Source organism: Erpetoichthys calabaricus, chromosome 11, assembly GCF_900747795.2.
Source record: "Erpetoichthys calabaricus chromosome 11, fErpCal1.3, whole genome shotgun sequence".
NCBI lineage: Eukaryota > Metazoa > Chordata > Cladistia > Polypteriformes > Polypteridae > Erpetoichthys > Erpetoichthys calabaricus.
In genome coordinates, this window is record NC_041404.2 from 69,160,681 (window position 1) to 69,184,447 (window position 23,767).

General features: G+C 36.6%; 1 protein-coding gene across 2 annotated transcripts in view; it reads left to right on the forward strand.

Moving 5' to 3' along the window:
- Positions 1-23,767, forward strand: part of LOC114660537 (methyl-CpG-binding domain protein 1-like) — a 417,772-nt gene that overhangs the window by 366,829 nt on the left and 27,176 nt on the right. For both annotated transcript variants that reach the window (XM_051933483.1, XM_051933485.1), the window contains one exon: positions 2,593-2,832. In XM_051933483.1, the coding sequence (XP_051789443.1) occupies positions 2,593-2,832 (240 nt within the window). The remainder of the gene's footprint in view (positions 1-2,592; positions 2,833-23,767) is intronic.

Consider the following 23,767-nt stretch of genomic DNA (forward strand, 5'->3'; position numbering starts at 1 on the left):
CTTAGTGTTGCATGTTCACTTTTGTTACACATCTTGGTAGATAATGTGTTATATATTCATATAAAAATATTCTAAAGAATGTGGATATTTGTTGACTGCAGCTTCCAAAAACTTACACCAAGTGTTAGAGTGAAATCAAATGTATATTTTTATTATATTATAGTAATAATAATAATAGCAGCTCACTACTCAAAACGGGGAAAGCCCGGGCTACAACCCGCAACCTTTTTCTTACAATGCAGCAGTTCTTACCTCTGCACCAACCAAGTACACATGTCCACTGTCTTTTGATTGATATTTGGGCTTGGATGTTTACTCGTTGACAGCAACGTGTAAATTGAATTTCTTTTTTTTTTTTTTTTTTTTTTTTTATAAATAAAAGTGCATTTGTTTTGTTATACCTTTTGTGTGTTTATTTGACAATTGGAATTTAGTCTTCACACATTATACACTTCATTTCAGCATTTTGTCGATTCTTACTTTAAAATGAATAAAGTTTCTGTTTTAGTTATGTGTTCAAAATTTCTTTCCTCGTGTTTCCTGTCATCTTATATTTAACCAGATCTTTGTAGACACAGAACACACATGAAATGTATGCATTGCAAATAACGATATATTATTCACCCTATACAATTCCAGACACCTCACACCCAGATAAGCACACTTGAGCTGGGAGAACTTGAGCTGTGTTGGTGGGGGTTGGGATAGCAGGCTGCTTGTGCTGATTGACACATTTGCAAAACAAAGACGCTGATGAAGAGGTGCAAGGGAATTTAAGGTGGCTTGGCATTACAACTTTTTGCGTAGGCTTCAGGGATTCTAGTGTTAAAGTTTGAATTATTTTCTCCTGTTTTTGTTTATATTTATGTTTATTCACACATTCTAGTGATATGGGTGTCAGTTGACTGTGCTGTGTGATTGACTGACAAGGTTGATTTCTGGCCTTAGGGACAGCCTGCTTGGCTCCCAAATAATATAAACCTGGTTTGGGACATTGGTGTATTCGATGGGTTTTACTTTGTCCTTTCCTCTAGTTCTCTGTCTCTGGTTTGAAGTGAAACATCTAAACATTGAAGTTTGTATTTTTTTTTATTTAAATGTATATGTAATTCTATAGATAAAAAACAAATTGTAGAACCATGAATGTTTTTGATCCTTGCATAAAGTCTAATTAATAATTACTTCATAGAATGTGTATGTGTATATACAGGTGCATCTCAATAAATTAGAATATCATTGAAAAGTTTATTTATTTCAGTAATTCAATTCAAAAAGTGAAACTCATATAAATTCATTACACATGATATATGTATATGTGTACACATGATATATATATATTTTTTTTTTTTTTGTTCTTTATGTTTAATATATATCAAAGTTAGTGCACCCATCTACCAGGAAATTTTAGAGCGCTTCCTGCTTCCCTCAAGCTTTATGGAGATGCTAATTTGGCAGTACCAATACCTGGTTTAATGACCATGGTATCACTGTGCTTGATTGGCCAGCAAACTCGCCTGACTTAAACCCCCTAAAGAATCTATGGGGTATTGTCAAGAGGAAGATGATAGACACCAGACCCAACAATGCAGACAAGCTGATGGCTGCTATCAAAGCATCATGGGCTTCCAAAACACCTCAGCAGTGCCATAAGCTGATCGCCTCCATGCCACGCCACATTGATGCAGTAATTCATGCAAAAAGAGCCCCGACCAAGTATTGAGTGCGTACATGGACATACTTTTCAGTAGGCCAACATTTCTGTATTAAAAATAATTTTTTTATTGGCCTTATGTAATATTCTGAGATACTGAATTTTGAGTTTTCATTACTGCTAGGTCATAATCAGCAAAATGAAAAGAAATAAACGCTTGAAATATCCCTCGCCCCTCTGTGTGTAATGAAACTATATAATATGAGTTTCACTTTTTGAATTGAATTACTGAAATAAATTAACTTTTCGATGATATACTAATTTATTGAGATGCACCTGTATACATATATGTGCAGTATATTTATGAGTGTATATACACTCCCAATTGGATTAAGTGGGTTGAAAAATGTTATGTTTTGCAAATAGTGTAATTTTTTAAATAAAATTTTGTACAATTTGTTGGCTTGAAAGCTGAATTACATTGAGTAAAATATGAATTAAACAACTGAGACATTTGATTGCTTGTAATTTTGTTTTTTTATAACAAAAGAATCATATTGAATACTGTAAATCAATTAGCATAAATTCAAAATATTTTACTTCATTATGATTTATGTATGACTTCCATATCTTCTTCATAATTTGGATTTTCTTCAGATAATCATGTTTCCTCTGGCTTCACAAAATCATGCACTTTAAGCTACTTTGTGATGGTAAACTGTTCCTATGTGAGTGAGCGTGAGCATTTGTATGAGAGTGTCCTGGTAATGATCTACATCCTATCCTGGGTTGTTTCTGATCGTGAACATTTTATTTTTAATATTGAAAAACACTAATTTAATTTTTCTTTCAAAGTATGTAGGTTATTGGATAATGTATTTTATCAAGAAACACATGCAACACAATATTAAATACTAACTATGCTGTTACTTTGCTTTCAGAGGCATTTATTACCATTTCAGAAGGGTCGCTCTAAGCACATGGCAGATGTAGGCTGGCTTGGGCCAGGCAGAAGTCGAACGCGGCCTTCTATAAACTCTAAGAGCCGAAAGAGTAAAATTGGAAAGCCCAAAAAGACTGTGTCTTCGTGGAATGCTTGGGACGTCTTTGAGTTCAATGAGGATGATGTAGAAATCAGTGATGAACCAACGGAGAGCAGAGCTGTGGGAACAGATTCTCAGGTGCAAAAGTTATCAAGTAACATTTATTTTAACAGAAATTTAAAGCTCTCTTGTAATTTTGTCAGTGAATTTGATGGTTGTATTAGCGAAACTTATATTTTGATACTCTCGGTTGGATTGGGGTGGTAGTAAGTGGAGGTAATAATGTGGCACTCCAGGTTAGGCAAAATGTAGAACAAAAAATATATATATGATTTTAAGGAAGAGAATTCATTGTTTTTTTTATCATGTAAGTAATACCAAAAATGTATAAAAGTAAGTCAAAAGAAAAATGAACTTATGAAAAAGTTTGTAAGTGCATTCTCTGTATGCTTCACCTATAATCAATGTTGTTACCTAGCATGGATTATTAGTTTTATTGTATTTAACAGTCTCCCTTTAAACGGTACATATATTCTATTGTGCAGTAATGTTTTGTGCCACGTGCCCCCCCCCACACACACACACACATTTACAGTGAATTATAAAGTATATTTGTTTTACTTTTAATTTTTTTATCTTAATATAGTATCAATGTTTTTTTGTTTTTTTTTTACATTAGTTTTTTTCTTATTCCAATCTTACTATTTACCAGGTTAGTTCATATATTTTATAAACTTAGTTTAGTACAGTAATCTATACAGCCTGGGTCTGTCCTGACAGCATCAGGTAGCAAATGAACCATGTTAGGACACTAATCACAGGCCTCTTTTACACTGGGTCAGTTTATATATATTTAGTTTATAAATATTTAGTTTAATTTATATTTATTTAGTTGACAGTCAACCTTATCATGTGTTTGTCATAAGTAAGAAAATTATGTTGCTGGAGTGATTACTTGTAAACATGAGTAAAACAAATCAATTTCAGGCAGGAAGTACTTGGGCTCTGTTTAATTGAAGCTTTAAATGTTCTCTATTAGCATACATTGGTCACATTGTTTTAGCCATAGTGAGCAAGAGTAATCCAAACTGCAAATAAAGAAAAACTGAAATGTCATTTTGGTCTATGCAGCACCATAGATCTATTATTAATTAAAGGCATTATGTAAATGCTGTGATACCAAAGATTTTAACAACACTTTTTTTAGATTAAATTTTATTTCAGTAGTTGTCATTCTAGTGTTTATAGTAACACATTTAAAAAAAAAAAAAAAAAACTTTTAAAAGTGTCCCAGAGACTTGCTTCATCTTGTATTCTTCAGAGTGACATTATTGGAGTGGAAACATCAAATTCTGGATTATGTTAGTGAGTGTATGCTGTGACTAAATGGTTTCCTGTGTACGTACCATTAATGTTGGCTTAACCTTTGGGTGATTTTGTATAACAAAGATGTGTTTGAAAGAGATGTGACTATGATGTAAAAGGAATTACATTTAGTAGTATCGTCTTTGCCAATAGATATTCATAAAAAGATTTGCCTTTTTACAAAGATCATTGCTTTACCTCATTAATTCTTACAAATAATTTTCCACCTTTTTATTTTTCCTGAATACTAATCATGTAACAATCCTATAAGCAAGAATGAGTTGCAAACCTTTTATTGTTACAGAAGAATGTATTTCTTGCAGATGTGGCTTTATTGTATTGTATCAGTAACTAGGAGATTTTGTGATTTATAATTTAAATGTACCTATTCTTTATTATTACAAATATTTGTAAATCCACACAAACATTAGTTCTGGTATACTTAGTGTCATGATCTTCATGTATTTCTAAATTCAATATGTTCTTGTAATCTCTTAAGATAAAAAGGAAATAGTCTCTGATTTTGCATGTAAATGTCTGTTCTGGTGGCATTTAACTTATTGTTAAATGCAGTCATCTTCTAATGCACTGTCATAGACTCTCTGGATTTTCAATCTTTTTAATGAACTACAGTATATACGATATCTGATCCCTGGCACTATTATTGAATAACAGTAGGATTCCTTGTGTGTATAAAGTGGGCATTTGACAGTCATGATTTATATTAGAACAATCTAGATGAGAGCAGGCCATTCAGCCCAGCAAAGCATGACAGTCCTATTCTCCTAATTCTTCTAAAATAATATCAAGTCTAGTTTTGAAAGTCCCTAACGTCCTACCACAGTACTTGGTAGCTTACTCCAAGTGTCTTTGGTTCTCTGTGTGCAAAGTTTTTTACACTTAACAGTTTTCCAACTGTGTCCCCTTGTTCTTGATGAACTCATTTTAAAACAACAGTCTCAATTCACTGTATAATTACCTTCATAATTTTAAACTGTTCTATCATGTGTCCTCAGAAAAAGCTCGACTTATTTAATCTTTCCTCATAATTCATCCCCTGTAGCCCTGGAATCGGCCTAGTTGCTCTTCCAGCACTGCTATAACCTTTTTGTAGCCTAGGGCCCAAAACTGTATGCACTACTCCAGATTAGGCCTAACCAGTGTGTTATAAAGCTTGAGCATAAACACCTTTGATTTGTACTCTACACATCATGCTGTATAACCTAGCATTCTGTTAGCCTTCTTAATGGCTTCTGAACACTCTCTGGAAGTGGGCATAAACACCTTTGATTTGTACTCTACACATCATGCTCTATAACCTAGCATTCTGTTAGCCTTCTTAATGGCTTCTGAACACTCTCTGGAAGTTGATATTGTTAAGTTCACTACAAGTCCTAAATCCTTCTTATAAGGGGTACTTTCGATTTTAAGGCCTCCCATTGTGTATTCAAACCTAACATTTTTACTTCTTGCATATAATACTTTACGTTTACTTAAATTAAATTTCATCTGCCACTAATCTAACCGAACCTATATGCTGTTCAGATTCCTCTGTAATGATTCAGTGGATTGTAGATTATCTGCCAATCCACCTAGCTTGGTATCATCTACAGCTTGTTACTTATATTCCTATCCAAATCATCCATCCATCCGTCCATCATCCAACCCGCTGAATCCGAACACAGGGTCACGGGGGGTCTGCCGGAGCCAATCCCAGCCAACACAGGGCACAAGGCAGGGAACCAATCCTGGGCAGGGTGCCAACCCACCACAGGACACACAAAAAACACACCCACACACCAAGCACACACTAGGGCCAATTTAGAATCGCCAACCCACCTAACCTGCATGTCTTTGGACTGTGGGAGGAAACCGGAGCACCCGGAGGAAACCCACGCAGACACGGGGAGAACATGCAAACTCCACGCAGGGAGGACCCGGGAAGCGAACCCGGGTCTCCTAACTGCGAGGCAGCAGCGCTACCCACTGCGCCACCGTGCCGCCCATCTTTAATAATTCCTTCCATTAATTTACCTGTGATGCATGTTAAGCCAATAGTTTCTTGGATCTGCCTGGTCACCCTTTTTTATGTAATGGAATAGTATTTACCATTTTCCAGTTCTTCACAATTTCCCCAGTGAGCAGTGACTTCCTAAAAATTTGCATCAAGGGTTTATACATATACTCACTAATCTCATTAAGATCTTGAGGGTAAATATTATCTGGTCCTGATGATTTATTTGATTTTAGCCTATTTAATCTGAGCAGTACTTCTCCCTCTACAATTCCCAAATCATTCAATACCTCCTTAGTAGTCCTTTTTACCACTCTGAGGTTATCCAATTCCTCACATGTAAAGACCTCCAAAAATGTGAGTTTAGAGCATCTGTATTTTTTAATTCCCCTTTACTGTTCCTGACCTCCTCTTTGACTGTTCTTTTACTACTAAAATATTGAAAGAATCACATTAGGTAATCTTTCACCTTAACTGCTATATTCCTCTCTAATTGCCTTTTAGCATCCCTAATATCCTTCTTAATGGTTACCCTTATGTTCTCATATATCCTATGATTCACATTAAAGTTAGTAGTCTTATATGCCTTACACAGATGTTTTTTTTTCCTTTTTCAACTCCTTATTAACCCACTGTGGAGTTTTTTGGGGGTTTTTTTTGTACGTCCTACTAATTCCAAATTTAGGTATGTACCTGACCTGCATTAAATGTAATACATTTTAAACTTGTTCCACTAGTCTATGACTATCTCTTCACTTTAAAAGCATATCCCAGTCTATCCTCCTTAGACTTTGACATGTCTGCTCAAAATTTGCCGTACCAAAGTTAAACTTAACAGTTTTAGTCTTAGCATCCGCACTCTTCCAAAACACTGAGAATTGTGTTATGTTATGGTTACTTGATCATAGTGGTTCAGTCACCTCTACACCCTTAATTCTATCCTGATTAATTACAAAATACTAAATCCAGACAGGCTTCACCCCATGTTCACACTGCCTCATAAAACAGTCACTGATTACTTCTAAAAACTCCTGTACTTTATGCTCTGCTATTTGCAAGGTTATCCCAGTTAATATTCAGGTAATTAATAGTCCCCCATGACTATAACATCCCCCTGAAAACTTGCCTTTTTAATATTACCAAAAAGATGTGCATTAAAGTTATTGTCTGCATTGGGCAGTCTATAAAACACTCCTAAAATAAGACTTCTTTCCTAATGCTTTCCAGACAATGCCACCTGTCCTCACTAAGATGAGACTCATCATTCAATTGAAGAGGACTTGCATTTAAATTCTGTTTGACATGAACAGCAACCACGATCTTATTTTCTGTTCTGTCTATCCATCCTAAAAAATGTGCATCCATCTATGTTGTTCTTATCCAGATCTTTGTTAGTTAACCAGGTTTCTCTTATTGCTATAATATAATTATGCTCCGCTACATACAGCTCCATCTCACTTGTTTGATTTTTGATACTTCTAGCATTAAGACACGCTATTTTTAATGTGGTACTCATTTTAGATTTTCATTTAAATATTAGGTCATAATGTGAATGATCAGAAATATCAATGAAAAGCAGCCTGTATATGCTTGAGGAGAGCATGGAAATTGTAGAGTTATCAGTCTAGGACTTTAGCTTAGGCCCCAGTTGCTATGAGACAACAGGTTTGACCAGTGTGCCCATTGGTGCCAACAACAGTCCCACAGCTGCTCAGTTTTTTGAAGTGATTTAATAATGGTAACTACATTTAGTCTCCATTCCATGTTAAATTGAGCAGGAGCTGACTTTTCATTTACTAGCTTGTTTTCCTTTGGAAGCTTTCTGCTGGATTTTTTATTATAAACAGCAGGTTTAGGATAGGCATTCTTAATTTAGTACTCAGACTTATGAAATCTGTATAGGGACTTCATAGTAATCTTGAACCTTGCACATATTTTTCATACTATTTCACTGAGTTAAGTGGGCATGCATGTTAGTGAAAATCTGTTTTTTTCTTCTTAATTTCCTTTTTACTGTCAGAAACAGGAAACCACAACAGCCTTTGTTGAGTAAATCTTTTTAAAGTTCCTATTATATTTTGCAAATGGATCTTTTTGCATTAGTTTAGTATACTGATTAAACATTGTGATAGAATGTTTGTGTAGATACATACCATCACTGCCAGTTTGGCTCAAAAGTAGGTCGTTTAATAATTTTCTAAAGCATATTCTATAAGCCTGTAACTCTGCAATCATAGCATCAATCCATACTTACAGAGTATTATGACTTTCGATGTCAAGTGTGGGGTACAGCCCGGACACAGACAGGTAGACATCATATTTTCACCCAACACACGTTTATTTACAGTTAGCAGTGCACAAAACCCAGTGCCGAAACACCAATCACCCCTTTCAGTCCTGGCCACAACACAATGCCTTAAATGTCCTTTGGTCCGCCTCCACTCCTCTCCAACACGCTTCGTCGTCTTCCTCCCGACTCTCGCTCCTGACTGGAGGGAGGCGGCCCCTTTTATGTGCCCCGGATGGGCTCCAGGTGCATCCTCAGGGCCTCCGTAGCCACACCCCTGTGTGGCGGAAGCTCCCAAGGTGAAGCCGGAAGTCCACCGGCTGCCCTCAAGTCTCTTCCCCCCAGTACTTCCCGGTGTGGCGGAAGTACTGAGGGCCAACACTCCCAAGGCATTGGGGCGCCCCCTGGCGGTGACCACGGGCCCCTACAGGGTTGAGCTTCCAAGCTCCGTACCCGTGGTCCCCAAAGCCGGGCCCGCCGGGCACCACACAAGACTCTTTATATATTGTCCTGGGAGGAAGAGGACTGATTTCTGGGTTGCCTGGGGAAGAAGTGAAATCTATCCTCTTGTGAGTGATTGATCCTGGAGGCAAAAGAGGACAACTTATTACTGACTTTTACTGGAGGTGGTATTACTGGTTTCAAAACCTTGAAGTGGCCCCTTAAGCACTTGTGTCTGAGAGTACCATAATTAAATAAATCATTAAAATCAACAGTGAATTTATTTATTGTATTCTATTTTCTTGATTCTAATGAGAATTTTATCTTGTAATCACTTTAAGAAAGGATATTAAATGCTGTTATTAAGATACAGTTGTGATTAGCTACATTAAAATATGGAAATTTAAAATTAATTTGATATTGAATCATAATATACCAAAACTTTGACTTGGAAACACTACCTCCTCTTTGTTATTTTTTTCTGTTAAATGAAATATTAGTTTGCAATGTATTAAAAAGAGCCAAGTTGAAACACACACCACCAATTTTAGGTTCAACTTAGTTTAAGTTTCCTTTTGTACAATAATTATCGCCATTATGTTCAAAAGAGTTTTTTTTTTATTTTTATTTTATATGGGAAGTTCTGAATGATTAGAATTGAATATCTACTGCTAGAAATGCTAATTCTTGCAATTTAGATTTAAATCACAAACTGCATGTGATTTAAATCTGCATCAGAATTGGGTAAGCTGAGTTTTTGATGGCACTCCCAGAAGAACTAGAGCAAACATCAGTGGAATTATGGACCTAGTCAGTGCTAGTTTTATACCCGATACCAGAGTGTTTATTTTTTAAAAAACAACCTGTGTGCAGTATTTGGAATGTGTGTTCGTGATTAGTTCAAATGTCCAAAGGGGAAGGGTACAGTAGCTGAATGTATTTAGTTTCATTTAAAGATTTAATTCTATAAATAAAAAGACTAAAAACCATAATGATGAACAAGTGGAAAATATTGACTTCAAAACTATATTCTCAAAGCTACATGTGTATTAAGAAGTACAGATCAAGGTAAATTAAGAAGTAAGAATAAAAAAATACAAAAATTGCACTTAATGACAGTCATTTGGATGAAAATCATTCATATGTACATACATTTATTGAATAGCATACAAATTTCACTTGAATGTAATATATTTAGGACAGAATTTTTCTTTGTTATCTGACACTTTTTTAGAGAGATTACTTCCACACATTTAATCACAAACATCAGAAAATAAACTTTTCTATTTTTTCCTGCAGAATCAATGATTAGCTGTTCATTGATTTCTTTTTGTAGCAACAGGCATATTCACTCCCTGATATAGCTCTCTACTCGGCTTGTTCAACTAATACACTGAAGCTAGATTCAGAGGAGCTGTACATCAGCAGTTACCCTCTTGCTTTTCAGGTAAGGTCATTAACACTAGAATTACCAGAGCCTATGAAAAAACTCGTATATCCGGCCCACCTTAAATCGCTTCTTAAATCCGTTCACACCTCTCCGCCAGCATCCTTTGTCCTCTAAATGTGCTGATAAAAGACAAGCTGCCAGCAGCCGGCTATTCCATCCCCCCACCGACTTAGAACGTGAGCGAAGTTTTCCCAGCTCACGCCTTGATTGATTATGTGGGAGTGAAGTGGAGTTTTACAGTGGAAATAAGAGATCATTATTCTAAAGTAATCTGTGTAAACACATTGTTAAAACAGAAACTTTGTCATATTTTAGTAATAAATGTTACAAAATGTAGTAGGCATAAACTATAGAATGTGTAAAGCCCGAGTTCCAAAGATCAAATAAACACTTTCACAAAAGCTTCAAGGACAATACAACAGCCTCCGTGGCATAGCGCGTTAAGATTTGCCTCTTAGAGCACAACAGCTCTGCCGCCTTTCAGACCTGAGTTCAATTCCCCGCTAGGGATACAATGTTGCTTTTTTTTTTTTTCTTTTTAACCTCAAACGGACATAAAATTTATAAATTGGTATGCACTGTCAGTTAATAAGATCGTTATATTTTCATGTGGGATGCTCCTTTTATAATATTTTTTTAACAATTGAGACTGCAATTAACAGGAACAACTGTCCTTATAACTGTTATTTTTAAGATCCATAACATCGGGTGGAGGGGTGATGTTAGAGCGGGTGAGCTCATTCAGTTGCTACAGGAACAACGCACGTTGATCTTTTTTCTTCTTTCAGTACATGTGCCTTCCCTGTTTGTTTATATATCTCTGCCTGTCTGTCTCCCTATTACGCAGTGCTTGTCTGTCTGTGTGTTATGGATCTTAAAAATAACAGTTATAAGGACAGTTGTTCCTGTTAATTGCAGTCTCAATTGTTAAAAAAATATTATAAAAGGAGCATCCCACATGAAAATATAATGATCTCATTAACTGACAGTGCATACCAATTTATAAATTTTATGTCCATTTGAGGTTAAAAAGAGAAAAAAAAAAAGCAACATTGTATCCCTAGCGGGGAATTGAACTCAGGTCTGAAAGGCGGCAGAGCTGTTGTGCTCTAAGAGGCAAATCTTAACGCGCTATGCCACGGAGGCTGTTGTATTGTCCTTGAAGCTTTTGTGAAAGTGTTTATTTGATCTTTGGAACTCGGGCTTTACACATTCTATAGTTTATGCCTACTACATTTTGTAACATTTATTACTAAAATATGACAAAGTTTCTGTTTTAACAATGTGTTTACACAGATTACTTTAGAATAATGATCTCTTATTTCCACTGTAAAACTCCACTTCACTCCCACATAATCAGTCAAGGCGTGAGCTGGGAAAACTTCGCTCACGTTCTAAGTCGGTGGGGGGATGGAATAGCCGGCTGCTGGCAGCTTGTCTTTTATCAGCACATTTAGAGGACAAAGGATGCTGGCGGAGAGGTGTGAACGGATTTAAGAAGCGATTTAAGGTGGGCCGGATATACGAGTTTTTTCATAGGCTCTGGTAATTCTAGTGTTAATTTATTAGGAAAAATATAATCTTGTAGGAACATAGCAGTAGTTTATTTTTATAATTTATGTCTCACACTAGTTTACATTAGTTCAAGGCTAACAGTGGTAAAAAGACCACCTGGCACAAAAACATCAGTATACAAAGTCAAAACCCACAAGATTCAAATATAAAACATATGCTTAGAAGTTATAAATACACAGCATGTGCTCAAAGGCTTATAGGCAACAGAAGATCAGAGAGCCAAACCTCCTACATAATGAAAAGTCTTTCATGAAAATACTGTCAAACAAGCATAAGATACAATTTTTCTATTAGCTTCACATAATAAAACAATATCCTTAGATGCTTTCAACAAATTATGGAACATTGGAAATATTATTAGTATGTTTTCTGTTTTTGATCTTGAAAATACATCTAGCTTGATGGGCTGATGGTTAATTTGGGGTTAGTTCCTGCATTGCACCCAGTGCTGCCAAGATAAGTGCTGTTTCGCCATAACTTTTTGAACTGAATAGGTGGGATGGATCTGTGCAGTTACATACAGGCATTTGTTTTTCCATGATTATAAAATGTATGGAACCAACAAAAATCCTGGGTCATGAAAAAAAAAAGACTTTATAAACACAAGTCAGTTTAGCAAAGGCTTTGTATCTGGTGTAAAATAAAAATGTTATCTTTTTTTATATTATGTATCATTTCATGGTGCTTTACATGGGTAACTGATTTCATATTTCTGAATTCTGGCACTGGAATATTTCAGTTGCACAGGATCACAAATGGAAGTATATAGTGGCGACTTATCAAAATCTTTTTTTTCTCTCTCTCTCTCTCTCTAAGAGTTTAGTGTTTACGGCAATAAACTCAGTAACAACAATACTTTCTGAAATTGAAAAAATCATGTGGATTCCATACAGTGAATATAAAAAGTCTGTACACCTCTGCCAAAATCATACATTTTGTGTAATAAAAAAATGAAACCCAAGATAAATCCTGTCAGAACTTATTCAACCTTTATTGCAAAATTGTAGTCTATACAAAGATGGCAAAAACAAATCAGGAATTGTTTAGTGAAAAAAGATAAATTATACAAAAACTTGGTTGCATTAGTGTGCACACCCTTTAATAATCAAAGCAGTAGCTGTGTTCAGAATCAACCAATCACAGTAAGTCTCATCTCAAATTTTAGTTAGTGTAAACCTAACATCAATTAAATTGGCTATGATTGAGCTTAGGTAAAGTTTGGCTGTTGCTGTAGGATTATTCTGATATCCTCTTGGTTGCAACATATTCCAAAAATCATGGTCCACAAAGAGCTTTTAAAACGGGATCTCATCACTGAAAAGTATCAGTCAGGACAGGAGTACAAAAAATTATCCAATGCTTTAAACATCCCATGGAGCATGGTGAAGACAGTCATCAACAAGTGGAGAAAATATGGCTTAACAGTGACTCTATCAAGATCAGGATGTCCCTCCAAGATTGATGAGAAGACAAGAGGCCTACAGCAGCATTAAAGGAGCTGTAGGATTTCCTGGCAAGTACTGGTTGTTCCCTACATGTGACAGTTTTCATATCTCTGGGTTGTGGAGTAGGGTAGCAAGATGAAGGCCTATTCTCACAAAGAAAAGCATCCAAGCCCAGCTAAATTTTGCAAAAAGGTATACGCCATTCTCACACAAACATATGGAAAAATGTATTATGGTCTGATGAGGCTATGGTTGGACTATCTGGCCATAATTCCAAAAGGTATGCGTGGTGCTAAAATAACACAGCACATCATCAGAAGTACACCATACCCACAGTGAAGAACGGTGGAGACAGCATCATGCTTTGGAGCTGCCTTTCTTTAGCCGGAACTGGGGATGTAGTCATGGTGGGTGGAATCATGAAGTTTCACTCTATTTTGACACAAAACCTACAAGCATCTGCTCGGAAGCAGAAGATGAAAAGGAACTTCACCATTCAGCATGGCAACAACCCAAAGCATACATCAAAATCAACAACGCAGTGGCTTCATCAAAGGATGTTCTGGAATGGCCCAGCCAGAGCCCAGACCTTGATTCAATATGCTACATGCACACAGTAGTGCTGGCGTACTTCTGGTGAAATCTCAGCCTGCTCTATCACTTTCATTGACCATACTGCAGTTGTGATTTTTGTTTAATGGCAAGAATGTACAAGAACAAAAAGTTATTTTTTTTTATCTTTTATTGAATTAATTAAAAACATTTAACATTCCATATAATCAAGTCATACTTAACAAAACTAAACTCAGTGCAACCCCCACACATGAGAAAGAGAGGAAGGCCAACAGCCAGAGTAAAATAAAACTTTTACAGTAGTAAAAAGGGAAAGGAGTCCTTCTCAATATAAATGCTTATTGTAAAATGTTATTGATTAGATATTGCTAGGTTTTAAAACAAGTTTTGAACAGATCCTCTAAGTGAGAATTTGATTTTTTTCCAATTTCAAATAGTATATAACAGCAGGCCCTGATAGCTACCCTGTAGAATTTTATAAGAGGTTCTCCACTCAGCTAGCTCCCCTCTTATGGGCAACATTTACAGAAGCTAGAGACAGTCAGATTCTGCCTCGGGCCTTTCGTCAGGCATTGGTCGCCGTCTTTCCTAGACAAAATAAGGACTTGTTACAATGTGCATCATGCAGACCAATTTCACTTCTGAATAATGATGTTAAGATACGCTAAAAAATTATAGCTGGAAGGATGGAGAAAGTGCTGCCTTCGATAATATCACAGGATCAAACTGGATTTATAAAAGGCCGACACTTATCTTCCAATCTTCAACGCCATTTTAATGTAATATGTTCACCAGCAAAGTCAAACACCCCAGAGATGATATTATCATTGGATGCAGAGGAAGCGTTTGATATGATTGAATGGAACTACCTTTTCACTGCATTGGAGAGATTTGGGTTTGGCCCGAATATTTGTGCATGGATCAGGCTGCTGTGTACCAATCCAGAAGCTTCAGTTTGCATTAACAACATTTGTTCAGACTGCTTTGGACTAGATCATGGCGCCAGGCAGGGATGCCCCTTGTCACCACTAGTGTTCGTAGTCACCATTGAACCACTGTCGAAATTCTTATCAGATAAGGGGGATTATCAGAGAAGGACTAGAACAGAGAATTTCTCTATATGCAGATGATATGGTTTTATATATATCAGACCCAGAAAACACTGTGCCTGCAGTTTTAATAGCACTTACAGAATTTCAAAAGATCTCTGGTCTCAGAATTAATTTGAATAAAAGTATACTCTTTCCAGTGAATTCACAAGCATATAATATTAGATTGGACACCCTATCTTTTACCATAGCAGATCAGTTTAAATACCTAGGGGTAAATATCACAAGTAAACATAAAGCTCTTTATCAACAAAATTTTGCCATCTGAATGGAAAAAATTAAGCAAGACTTGCATAGATGGTCAACCATTCATCTCACTCTAGCTGGAAGAATTAACATTGTTAAGATGAATATCCTTCTTAAGCTTCTTTTTTCATTTCAAAACATTCCAATATACATCAATAAATCATTTTTTAAGCAATTAGATTCAACCATAACCTCATTTATTTGGAACTCAAAACATTCACTTATCCAAAGAGCGACCCTACAAAGACCTCAGGCAGAAGGTGGCATGGCTCTACCTAATTTTCAGTTTTATTACTGGGCAGCAAACATACAAGCTATAAAAACCTGGACACAAATAGATGAACATACACAGGGTTGGTCTGCAATAGAAGTAAAATCCTGCAGTACTTCTTTATATTCCCTGCTCTGCTCTCCAATAAATGCAAGTTATCGCAAATATACTAATAACCCAATTGTGCTTCATTCACTCAGAAAATGGAACTAATTTAGAAAGCAATTTAACATGGAAAATCTTTTATCTGTGACACCTCTGCAGGAGAACCACCTCTTTTAACCCTCGCAAAAATATCTAGTTTTTAATATCTGGAAAAGATTTGGGGTTAAATTGCTCAGAGATCTTTATATAGACAATATCTTTGCATCCTTTAAACAATTACATTCCAAATTTAACCTTCCAGCTACACATTTCTTTCACTATCTTCAAATTAGAAATTTTGTTAAACAGAACCTGCCCGTTTTTCCTCATCTCGTACCCTCCACCATGCTGGAAAAAATACTGCTCAGTTTCGAGGACTTAGACACCATTTCTGCAATATATAAAATTTTTTTCGAGTCCCTTCCTTTCAAAGATCCTAGAGGACAATGGGAAAAATATCTCTTAATTAATATATCAGAAAAGGAGTGGAAGGTAGCAATGCAGAGAATTCAGTCGAGCTCCATATGCGCAAAGCATAGAATTATTCAACTCAAAATTATATATCGAGCTCATCTGTCTCGCTTAAAACTGTCCAAAATGTTTCCAGGGCAAGATCCAACCTATGAACGCTGCAACCAAGCTTCTGCCTCATTGGGTCACATGTTTTGGGCTTGCACCAAATTAACATCATTCTGGACCAAAATTTTTAAGTGCCTTTCAGACAGTCTTGGTGTCACAATCCCTCCTAACCCATTAATAGCTGTGTTTGGTGTCCTTCCAGATGGATTTGAAGTGGAGAAGGACAAGCAAACAGTGATTGCATTCACTACACTTTTGGCACGCAGACTTATTTTGTTAAATTGGAAGAATCGTAACTCTCCTCTTATAAGTCAGTAGGAAACCGATGTTTTATATTATTTGAAATTGGAAAAAATCAAATTTTAAGTTAGAGGATCTGTACAGAACTTTTTCAAAACCTGGCAGGATCTAATCAATAATATTTTAGAATAAGAAGAAATAATTATTTCCGCATTTCTTTTCCTTCTCTATTTATCTTTATTGCCCTATGAAACTCAACACTTTAGGTATGTTTACAAGCTTTAAGTATTACTCCTTTGGCCATGCTCTCCATCTCAGGGGTGGGGTTTGATTTGTTTTCAATCCTATTTTTTGTAAAAATTGATCTATTTGTAAGGAATGATTACAATAAAATTAATAAAATTAAAAAAAATAGTATATAACATCAGTTACCCACAGCTGCAGTTGAGCAAGACAGGTCTATGTGCTAATAGTGAAGTAAAGGCAATTACAGTTTGTTTGTTGCAAGACAAGTCTATGTACTAATAGTGAAGTAAAGGCAATTACATTTAGTTTTTCTCCACTTTAAGCCCATCTGGGAGTACACCAAACACAGTTGTTAATGGATTAGTAGTGGTTGTGAGACCAAGACTCTCTGATAGGCATTTAAATTTTTTTTCCCAAAATGATGTTAATTTGTTATACACCCAAACCATGTGACCTAATGAGGCTGGAGCTCTATTGCAACATTCGCAGGTTGGTTCTTGTCCTTGAAACATTTTGGACAATTTTAAACAAGGTAGATGTGCTTGATAAAAGACTTGTAAGTTGAATAATTGAGTGTTTTGCACATATGGAGCTAGATTGATTCTTGTGCATGGCTGCCTTCCACTTTTTTTCTGAAATTTTGAGTAACATCATTTTCCCACTGTACTCTAGGATCTTTGAATAGAAAGGAACTTAAAAATGGTTTTATATATTATAGAAATGATGTCTGAGTCTTCAAGACTGATCAGTATTTCTTCTGGAATAGAAATAGGTATGAGGTGAGGAAAATTGGGCAGATTTTGTTTGTCAAAGTTTCTAATTTGGAGATAGTGGGAAAATGATGTTGATGGGAAGCTAAATTTGCAGTGTAATTGTTCATAGGATGCAAAGAACATTATTTATATTCAAATCTGTAAATGATTTAATCACATACGGTTTCCATACATTAAAAACTTTAAGTTTGAGAGGGTTGGAAAAGGTGATTATCATGTAGGGGTGCCACAGATAAAAGCTTCTCTAACTTGAAGTGCTTCCTACATTGGTTCCATATTCCGAGTGAATGTAGAACAATTGGGTTGTTAGTACATTGACGATACCTTGTATTTACTGCTATACAAAGCAAGGAAAATAAAGAAGTACTGCAGAATTTTATTTCTATTGCAGACCAAGCTAGTGTGTGTTCATCTGTTTGTGTCAATGTCCAAGTTTGTATATTTGCCGCCCAGTAATAATAAAATTGAAAATTATGTAGAGCCATGCCACATTCTGATTTAGGTCTTTGTAGGGGTTGCCCTTTGGATATGTGGATATTTTGAATTTCAAATAAATTAGGTTGTGATTGAATCTAATTTCTTAAAAATAATTTGTTAATGTATATGGGATGTTTTGAAATAGAAACATAACCTTAGGGAGGATATTCATCTTGACAATGTTTATTTTCTCTGTAAAAGTTAGATGGAGGTAGACCATCTATGCACGTCTTGTTTATTTTTTTCCATGCAGACAGCAAAATTTTGTTGAAAAAGAGCTTTATATTTACTTGTGATGTTTACCCCTACACATCTAAAATGATCTGCAGTGATGAAAGGTATCCAATCTATTGTTGTTTGCTAGAGAATTCACTGGAAAAAACACAATTTTGTTCAAATTAATTTTGAGTCCATCTTTTGAGATTTTGCTAGTGCAGTTAGTCAGATATATACAGTACCATATCATCTGCATATAATGATATTTTCTGTTCAAGTCTTTCTCTGAAAAGCCCCTTTATCTCTGATGCATTTCGAAAGTGAACAGCCAATGGCTAAATGGCACTTGCAAATAGCAATGGTGACAGGGGCATCCTTGTCTAGTACCACATTCTAGTTTGAAGTAATCTGAAATATTGTTGTTAATAAAAAAATTAAAGCTTCTGGACTGGTATACAGTAGTTTGATCCATGCATATACAGTATGTTTGGACCAAACCCAAATTATGCAGTGTGGTGAATAGGCAGTCCCATTCAATCATATCAAATGCTTCTTCTTGCGAATACTAGATCACTCACAAATAAAATGGACGAGCTCCGACTGGATATTTCCACACATAAAACTACAAGGGACTGTTGCCGTTTGATTTTTTTCGGAGACGTGGCTGGATGCCATCATACTGGACACAGCAGTTGAACTTGCAGGTTGAACGCTCCATCAAACCAATCGAACCCCCGATTCCGGTAAGAAAACAGGTGGAGGACTGTGTGTCTGTACTAGTAATGCTTGTTGCACTAATATAACTACAATCAACAAGTTTTGTTGTCCGGATGTGGAATATCTGATGCTAAGATGCCGACCATTTTACCTACCGAGAGAACATACCGTTGTTATTGTTACGGCAGTATACATACCTCATCAGGCTAATGTTAAGTCAGCGCTTGAAAAATTGTTTGACGTTATCAGTAAACAACAGAACTTGCACCCTGATGCAGTTTTTATCATTGCTGGGGATTTTAATCAAGCAAATCTTAAGGATGTATTCCCCAGATTTTATCAGCATGTACATTGTAAAACCAGAGGGGAAAACACCTTAGACCACATCTATACAAACATAAAAGACACCTATAAGGTCATTCCATGCCCCCACCTTGGCAAGTCTGTTCATCTCTCTTTGTTTCTTGTTCCAGCGCACAAAGCCCTTATCAACAGTATTAATCCAATTAGCAAGACTGTTAAAGTTTGGCCTAAAGTTGCCATTTACAGACTGGAATATGTTTTTTCATCAGACAGACTTAGAGACGTATACTTCATCTGTGCTGTCATATATTAATTACTGTGTGGACAATGTCACTAGCAACAAAAGGATTAAGGTCTACCCAAATGAGAAACCATGGATGAATAGTGAAGTCAAACAGCTGCTCAGGGAAAGGGACAAAGCCTTTAAATTAGGAGACACCTCAGCCTATAGAGTTGCCAGAGCTAACCTGAGCTAACCTCAAGAAAGGCATCAAGTCTGTAAAACTAATGCACAAACAACGGATTGAGGAGGACTTTGACAGTAATTCAAACTCACAGCGGACGTGGCAAGGCATCTGATTAATCACGGATTACAAAAAGAAAAATGACATACAATATACACTGGCCAATAACAATGCCAACCTAGCAGAGGAACTTAACAGTTTCTTTGCACGGTTTGACAAGGACAATAAACAGCCTCCAGTCAGCTTCGAGCTGACCGGAGACTCCGTCTGTAGTCATGCACATACATGATGTGTGGCGGGTACTCGAAAACATCAATACAAGGAAGGCAGCAGGTCCTGATAATGTGCAAGGATGTGTGCTCCAGGCCTGCGCTGACCAATTATCGGAGGTATTTACACACATATTCAACCGGTGTAGTCAATCCACTACCATTGTACCTGTTCCCAAAAACCAACGATAACCTGTCTTAATGACTATTGACCAGTCGCTCTTACCCCTGTCATCGCAAAGTGCTTTGAACGACTGGTAAATCACCCACATCAAAGCCTCCATCCCAGCTGATCTAGACCAACACCAGTTTGCCGATCGATCAACTGAGGACACCATCTGTGTTGCTCTACATGCTGCCCTCTCGCACCTGGAAAAGTCCAACACCTATGTTAGGATGCTCTTCATTGACTACAGCTCTGCATTTAATACCATCATACCTAACCAGCTGTTCAAAAAACTCTATGCTCTAGGACTTGCTCCGTCCATATGCAACTGGTTACAGGATTTTCTCACCAACCGTCCTCAGTCTGTCAGGATGGGCAAACACACATCCTCCACCCTTACCCAGAACACTGGTGTGCTGCAAGGATGTGTACTAAGTCCCCTTCTCTATGCACTCTTCACCCATGACTGTCAACCCATCCACCAATCAAACATTATTGTTAAATTTAAAAATATTGCGGATGATACGACTGTCATTGGGCTTGTAACAGACAACAGTGAAGCTGCATATAGGGAAGAGGTTCAGAATTTGACAGCATGGTGCAACACCAACAACCTGGTCTTATATACCAAAAAGACCAAAGAAGTTATTCTGGACTTTAGGACCACTAAAAAGACCAATCACAGTCCGATAACAATCAATGCAGATGCTATGGAGAGAGTTTCCAGCTTTAAGTTTCTAGGAGTCACCATCTCAGAGTACCTGTCCTGGGCTGACAACAACTTGGCTATAATAGGCAAAGCACAACAACACCTCTATTTTCTCAGGAAGCTAAGGAGAGCCCAGAAGCTGCTGGTTAATTTCTATAGATGCACTATAGAGAGCATCGTAACTAACTGCATGATGGCCTGGTATAACAGCTGCACCAAGGCTGCTAAAGAAGCCCTGTAGCGGGTCGTAAAAACAGCAGAGGCCATTATTGGGACTGAACTGCCATCACTCGAACTCTTGTATAAGACTTGCTTTGTGAAAAGGCCCAAAAACATTCTCAAGGAAAAAACTCATCCTGGAAATTCTTTGTTTGAGCTCCTCCCATCAGGAAGACGCTTTAGGTCAATCCTTGAATGCACAAACAGACTAAAAAATATCTTTTTCCCTATCTACCATAAACTTTCTGAACCCTGAATCTCCTCAGTCTGAGATCATTTTTAATTGAACATGTGCAATAAGCTATATTGGTAATGTGCAATATACTAATGTAATACAATATATAATATGTAATGTACTATTCATTAACAGGTGCAATAACAATTTATGCTGCTGTACATTTGAGCAATAATAATTTGCTCAGGTTACTTGATCACTTAACACTGTACGACATATTTGGAATTATGTGACTTGTCTTTAAATGCACCTTGGGGCTGTCACAAAAAGTAATTTCGTTGTGTTACACAATGACAATAAAGTGCTTGAACTTGAACTTTTCTGCATCTAAAGATAAGAACTCTGGAGTGTTACATTTTATGGGTGAATATATTACATTAAATAGGCACCGAAGATTGGAAGCTAAGTGTCTACCCAAATAAATCCTGTTTGGCCTTGTGATATTACCGAAGGGAGCACTTTCTCTGTCCTTCTAGCTAGAACTTTGGAGAGTATCTTAACATCATTATTCAGAAGTGAGATTGGTCTGTTTTGATACACATTGTAATAAGCCCTTATTTTTCTTAGGAAAAATGGTAATTAATGCTTGGCAAAAGGTTTGAGGTAGAATTTTATTGTCTCTGGCTTCTAAGGATAGCTAACTTAATTGAATATTTTTTATAAAACTCTGCAGGTAAGCAATCAGGACCTGGTGCTTTTCCCACTCTGAAGTGAGTTTATAGTGTTTACTAATTCTGATTGTGTCAGAGGTTTATCCAATTCTTCTGTACTGAGAGTATCTAGCTGTGGTACCTATAATGTATCAAAAAACGCATTAGATTGTGTTTTGTATTCTTTAAACTGAGTATTAATTAAGGACTTGTAATAATCTCTAAATGTGTGCATTATATATTTATGGTGAATAATTTTATCTCCATCTGTGTTGGTGATTACTGATGTTGCATTGTGAACTTCCTGCTTGTGGATTTGTTGAACTAAGATCTTATTAGCCTTATTTCCGTGTTCATAGTAATAATGTCACAATTTAAAAATTAATTGTTCCCTTTCTTTTGCTGTCAGGAGGTTGAGTTCTGATTGCAAAGCCTGTGTTTTCCTTAAAAGTGCGTCATTTGGAGACATTGTGCGTTCTTGATCTATTCTGGTAATTTCACTGATTTACTCTGAGACCTTCTTGGTTTCCGATTTAATTTTGTGGGAGAAAAATTAGGTAATCTGCCCTCTTAAAAATACCTTCAGAATTTCCCAGAGTACTCCTGCAGAAACCTCTGAGGATGTATTTGTCTCTAAAAAGAATCAATTTGCTTGAATTTAAATTCTGTCCAGTTTTCGCCAGCTAATAATAGGGGGTTAAGACCCCAGCTGTGAGATGAGTATGTAAGGCATAGTGATTTGAGCACCATGATCAGAGGGGCATGGATAGGGCATGGTTGGAGACAACAATATCGTCGTACTTGCAATATTTGATCATGGGCAAGAAATTGTTATCTATAAAGAAATAATCAATTCTTGAGTAACAATGATGTACTAATAAGAAGAAGGAATATGCTCTTAAGTATGGATGTAGAAATCTCCATGTGTCTAATTAGTTATGATCAGTTAAATACTGGGTGATTATTTTTGCAGTGTTAGATGTTATCACCCCTGTAGCTGAAGACCTATCCAGGTCTGGATTTAAAATACAATAAAAGTCTCCTGCCATTATAGTTTTGTGAGTGTTCAAGTTAGGATTAGATAGACACGTTTTGGATGAAGTCTCTCTCATCCACATTGAATGCATAGATATTGATCAAAATCACTTCACAATTAAAGAAATTACCCATCACCATCACATATTGCCCTTCAGGATCGGATACTACATTTAATACTACAAATGAAATTGTTCTATGAATTAAGATTCCCACACCTCTAGTTTTCATTGTATAGCTGCAGTGGAATATTTGGCCAGTCCAATCTCTTTGCAACCAAAACTGATTCTTGCTGATTAAGTGAGTCTCCTGTAAAGTGCTATCTTGGTGTTTGGACCTGTTAGGTGAGAGAAGTTAAAGTTTCAGCATACAGATGCTCTACAGCTGAACATTTTTGTGTACCTTTATGTTGAGCTTCCAATAAATACACGGTTCTTAGTTTTAATTTATTTCTCTCTGATGTGGAAAACCAATCTAAATGGATTGTTGTTATCTGGAGAGGAAGCTTTATAGTTAGCCACCATACCCCAGTTTGTAGCAGGCATTTTAAAAGTAAGCCAGGGTCTGAGACAGGGCGTCCACTGTTGAAGAAGTGTGCAGTTTCTATATTGTTTGAATGGAACAATTTTTCCGTTCCACTTTCAAGACCGGGGGTTTAGGAGAGAAGAGAGTGACTGACGGAGGATAACACACCAGGTAAGGAGGTGGGGGATTATAAAGTCCTTGAGGACCACAACTACGCTTCAGCTCCAGATCCAGCAGTTGTTGACTTAGTGCTTGATGAAATCCTGTCTCTAAAGAGAGGCAATTCTCCAGCTGAGAAAACAAATTGAGACCCATAGACTGTAGCAGTGG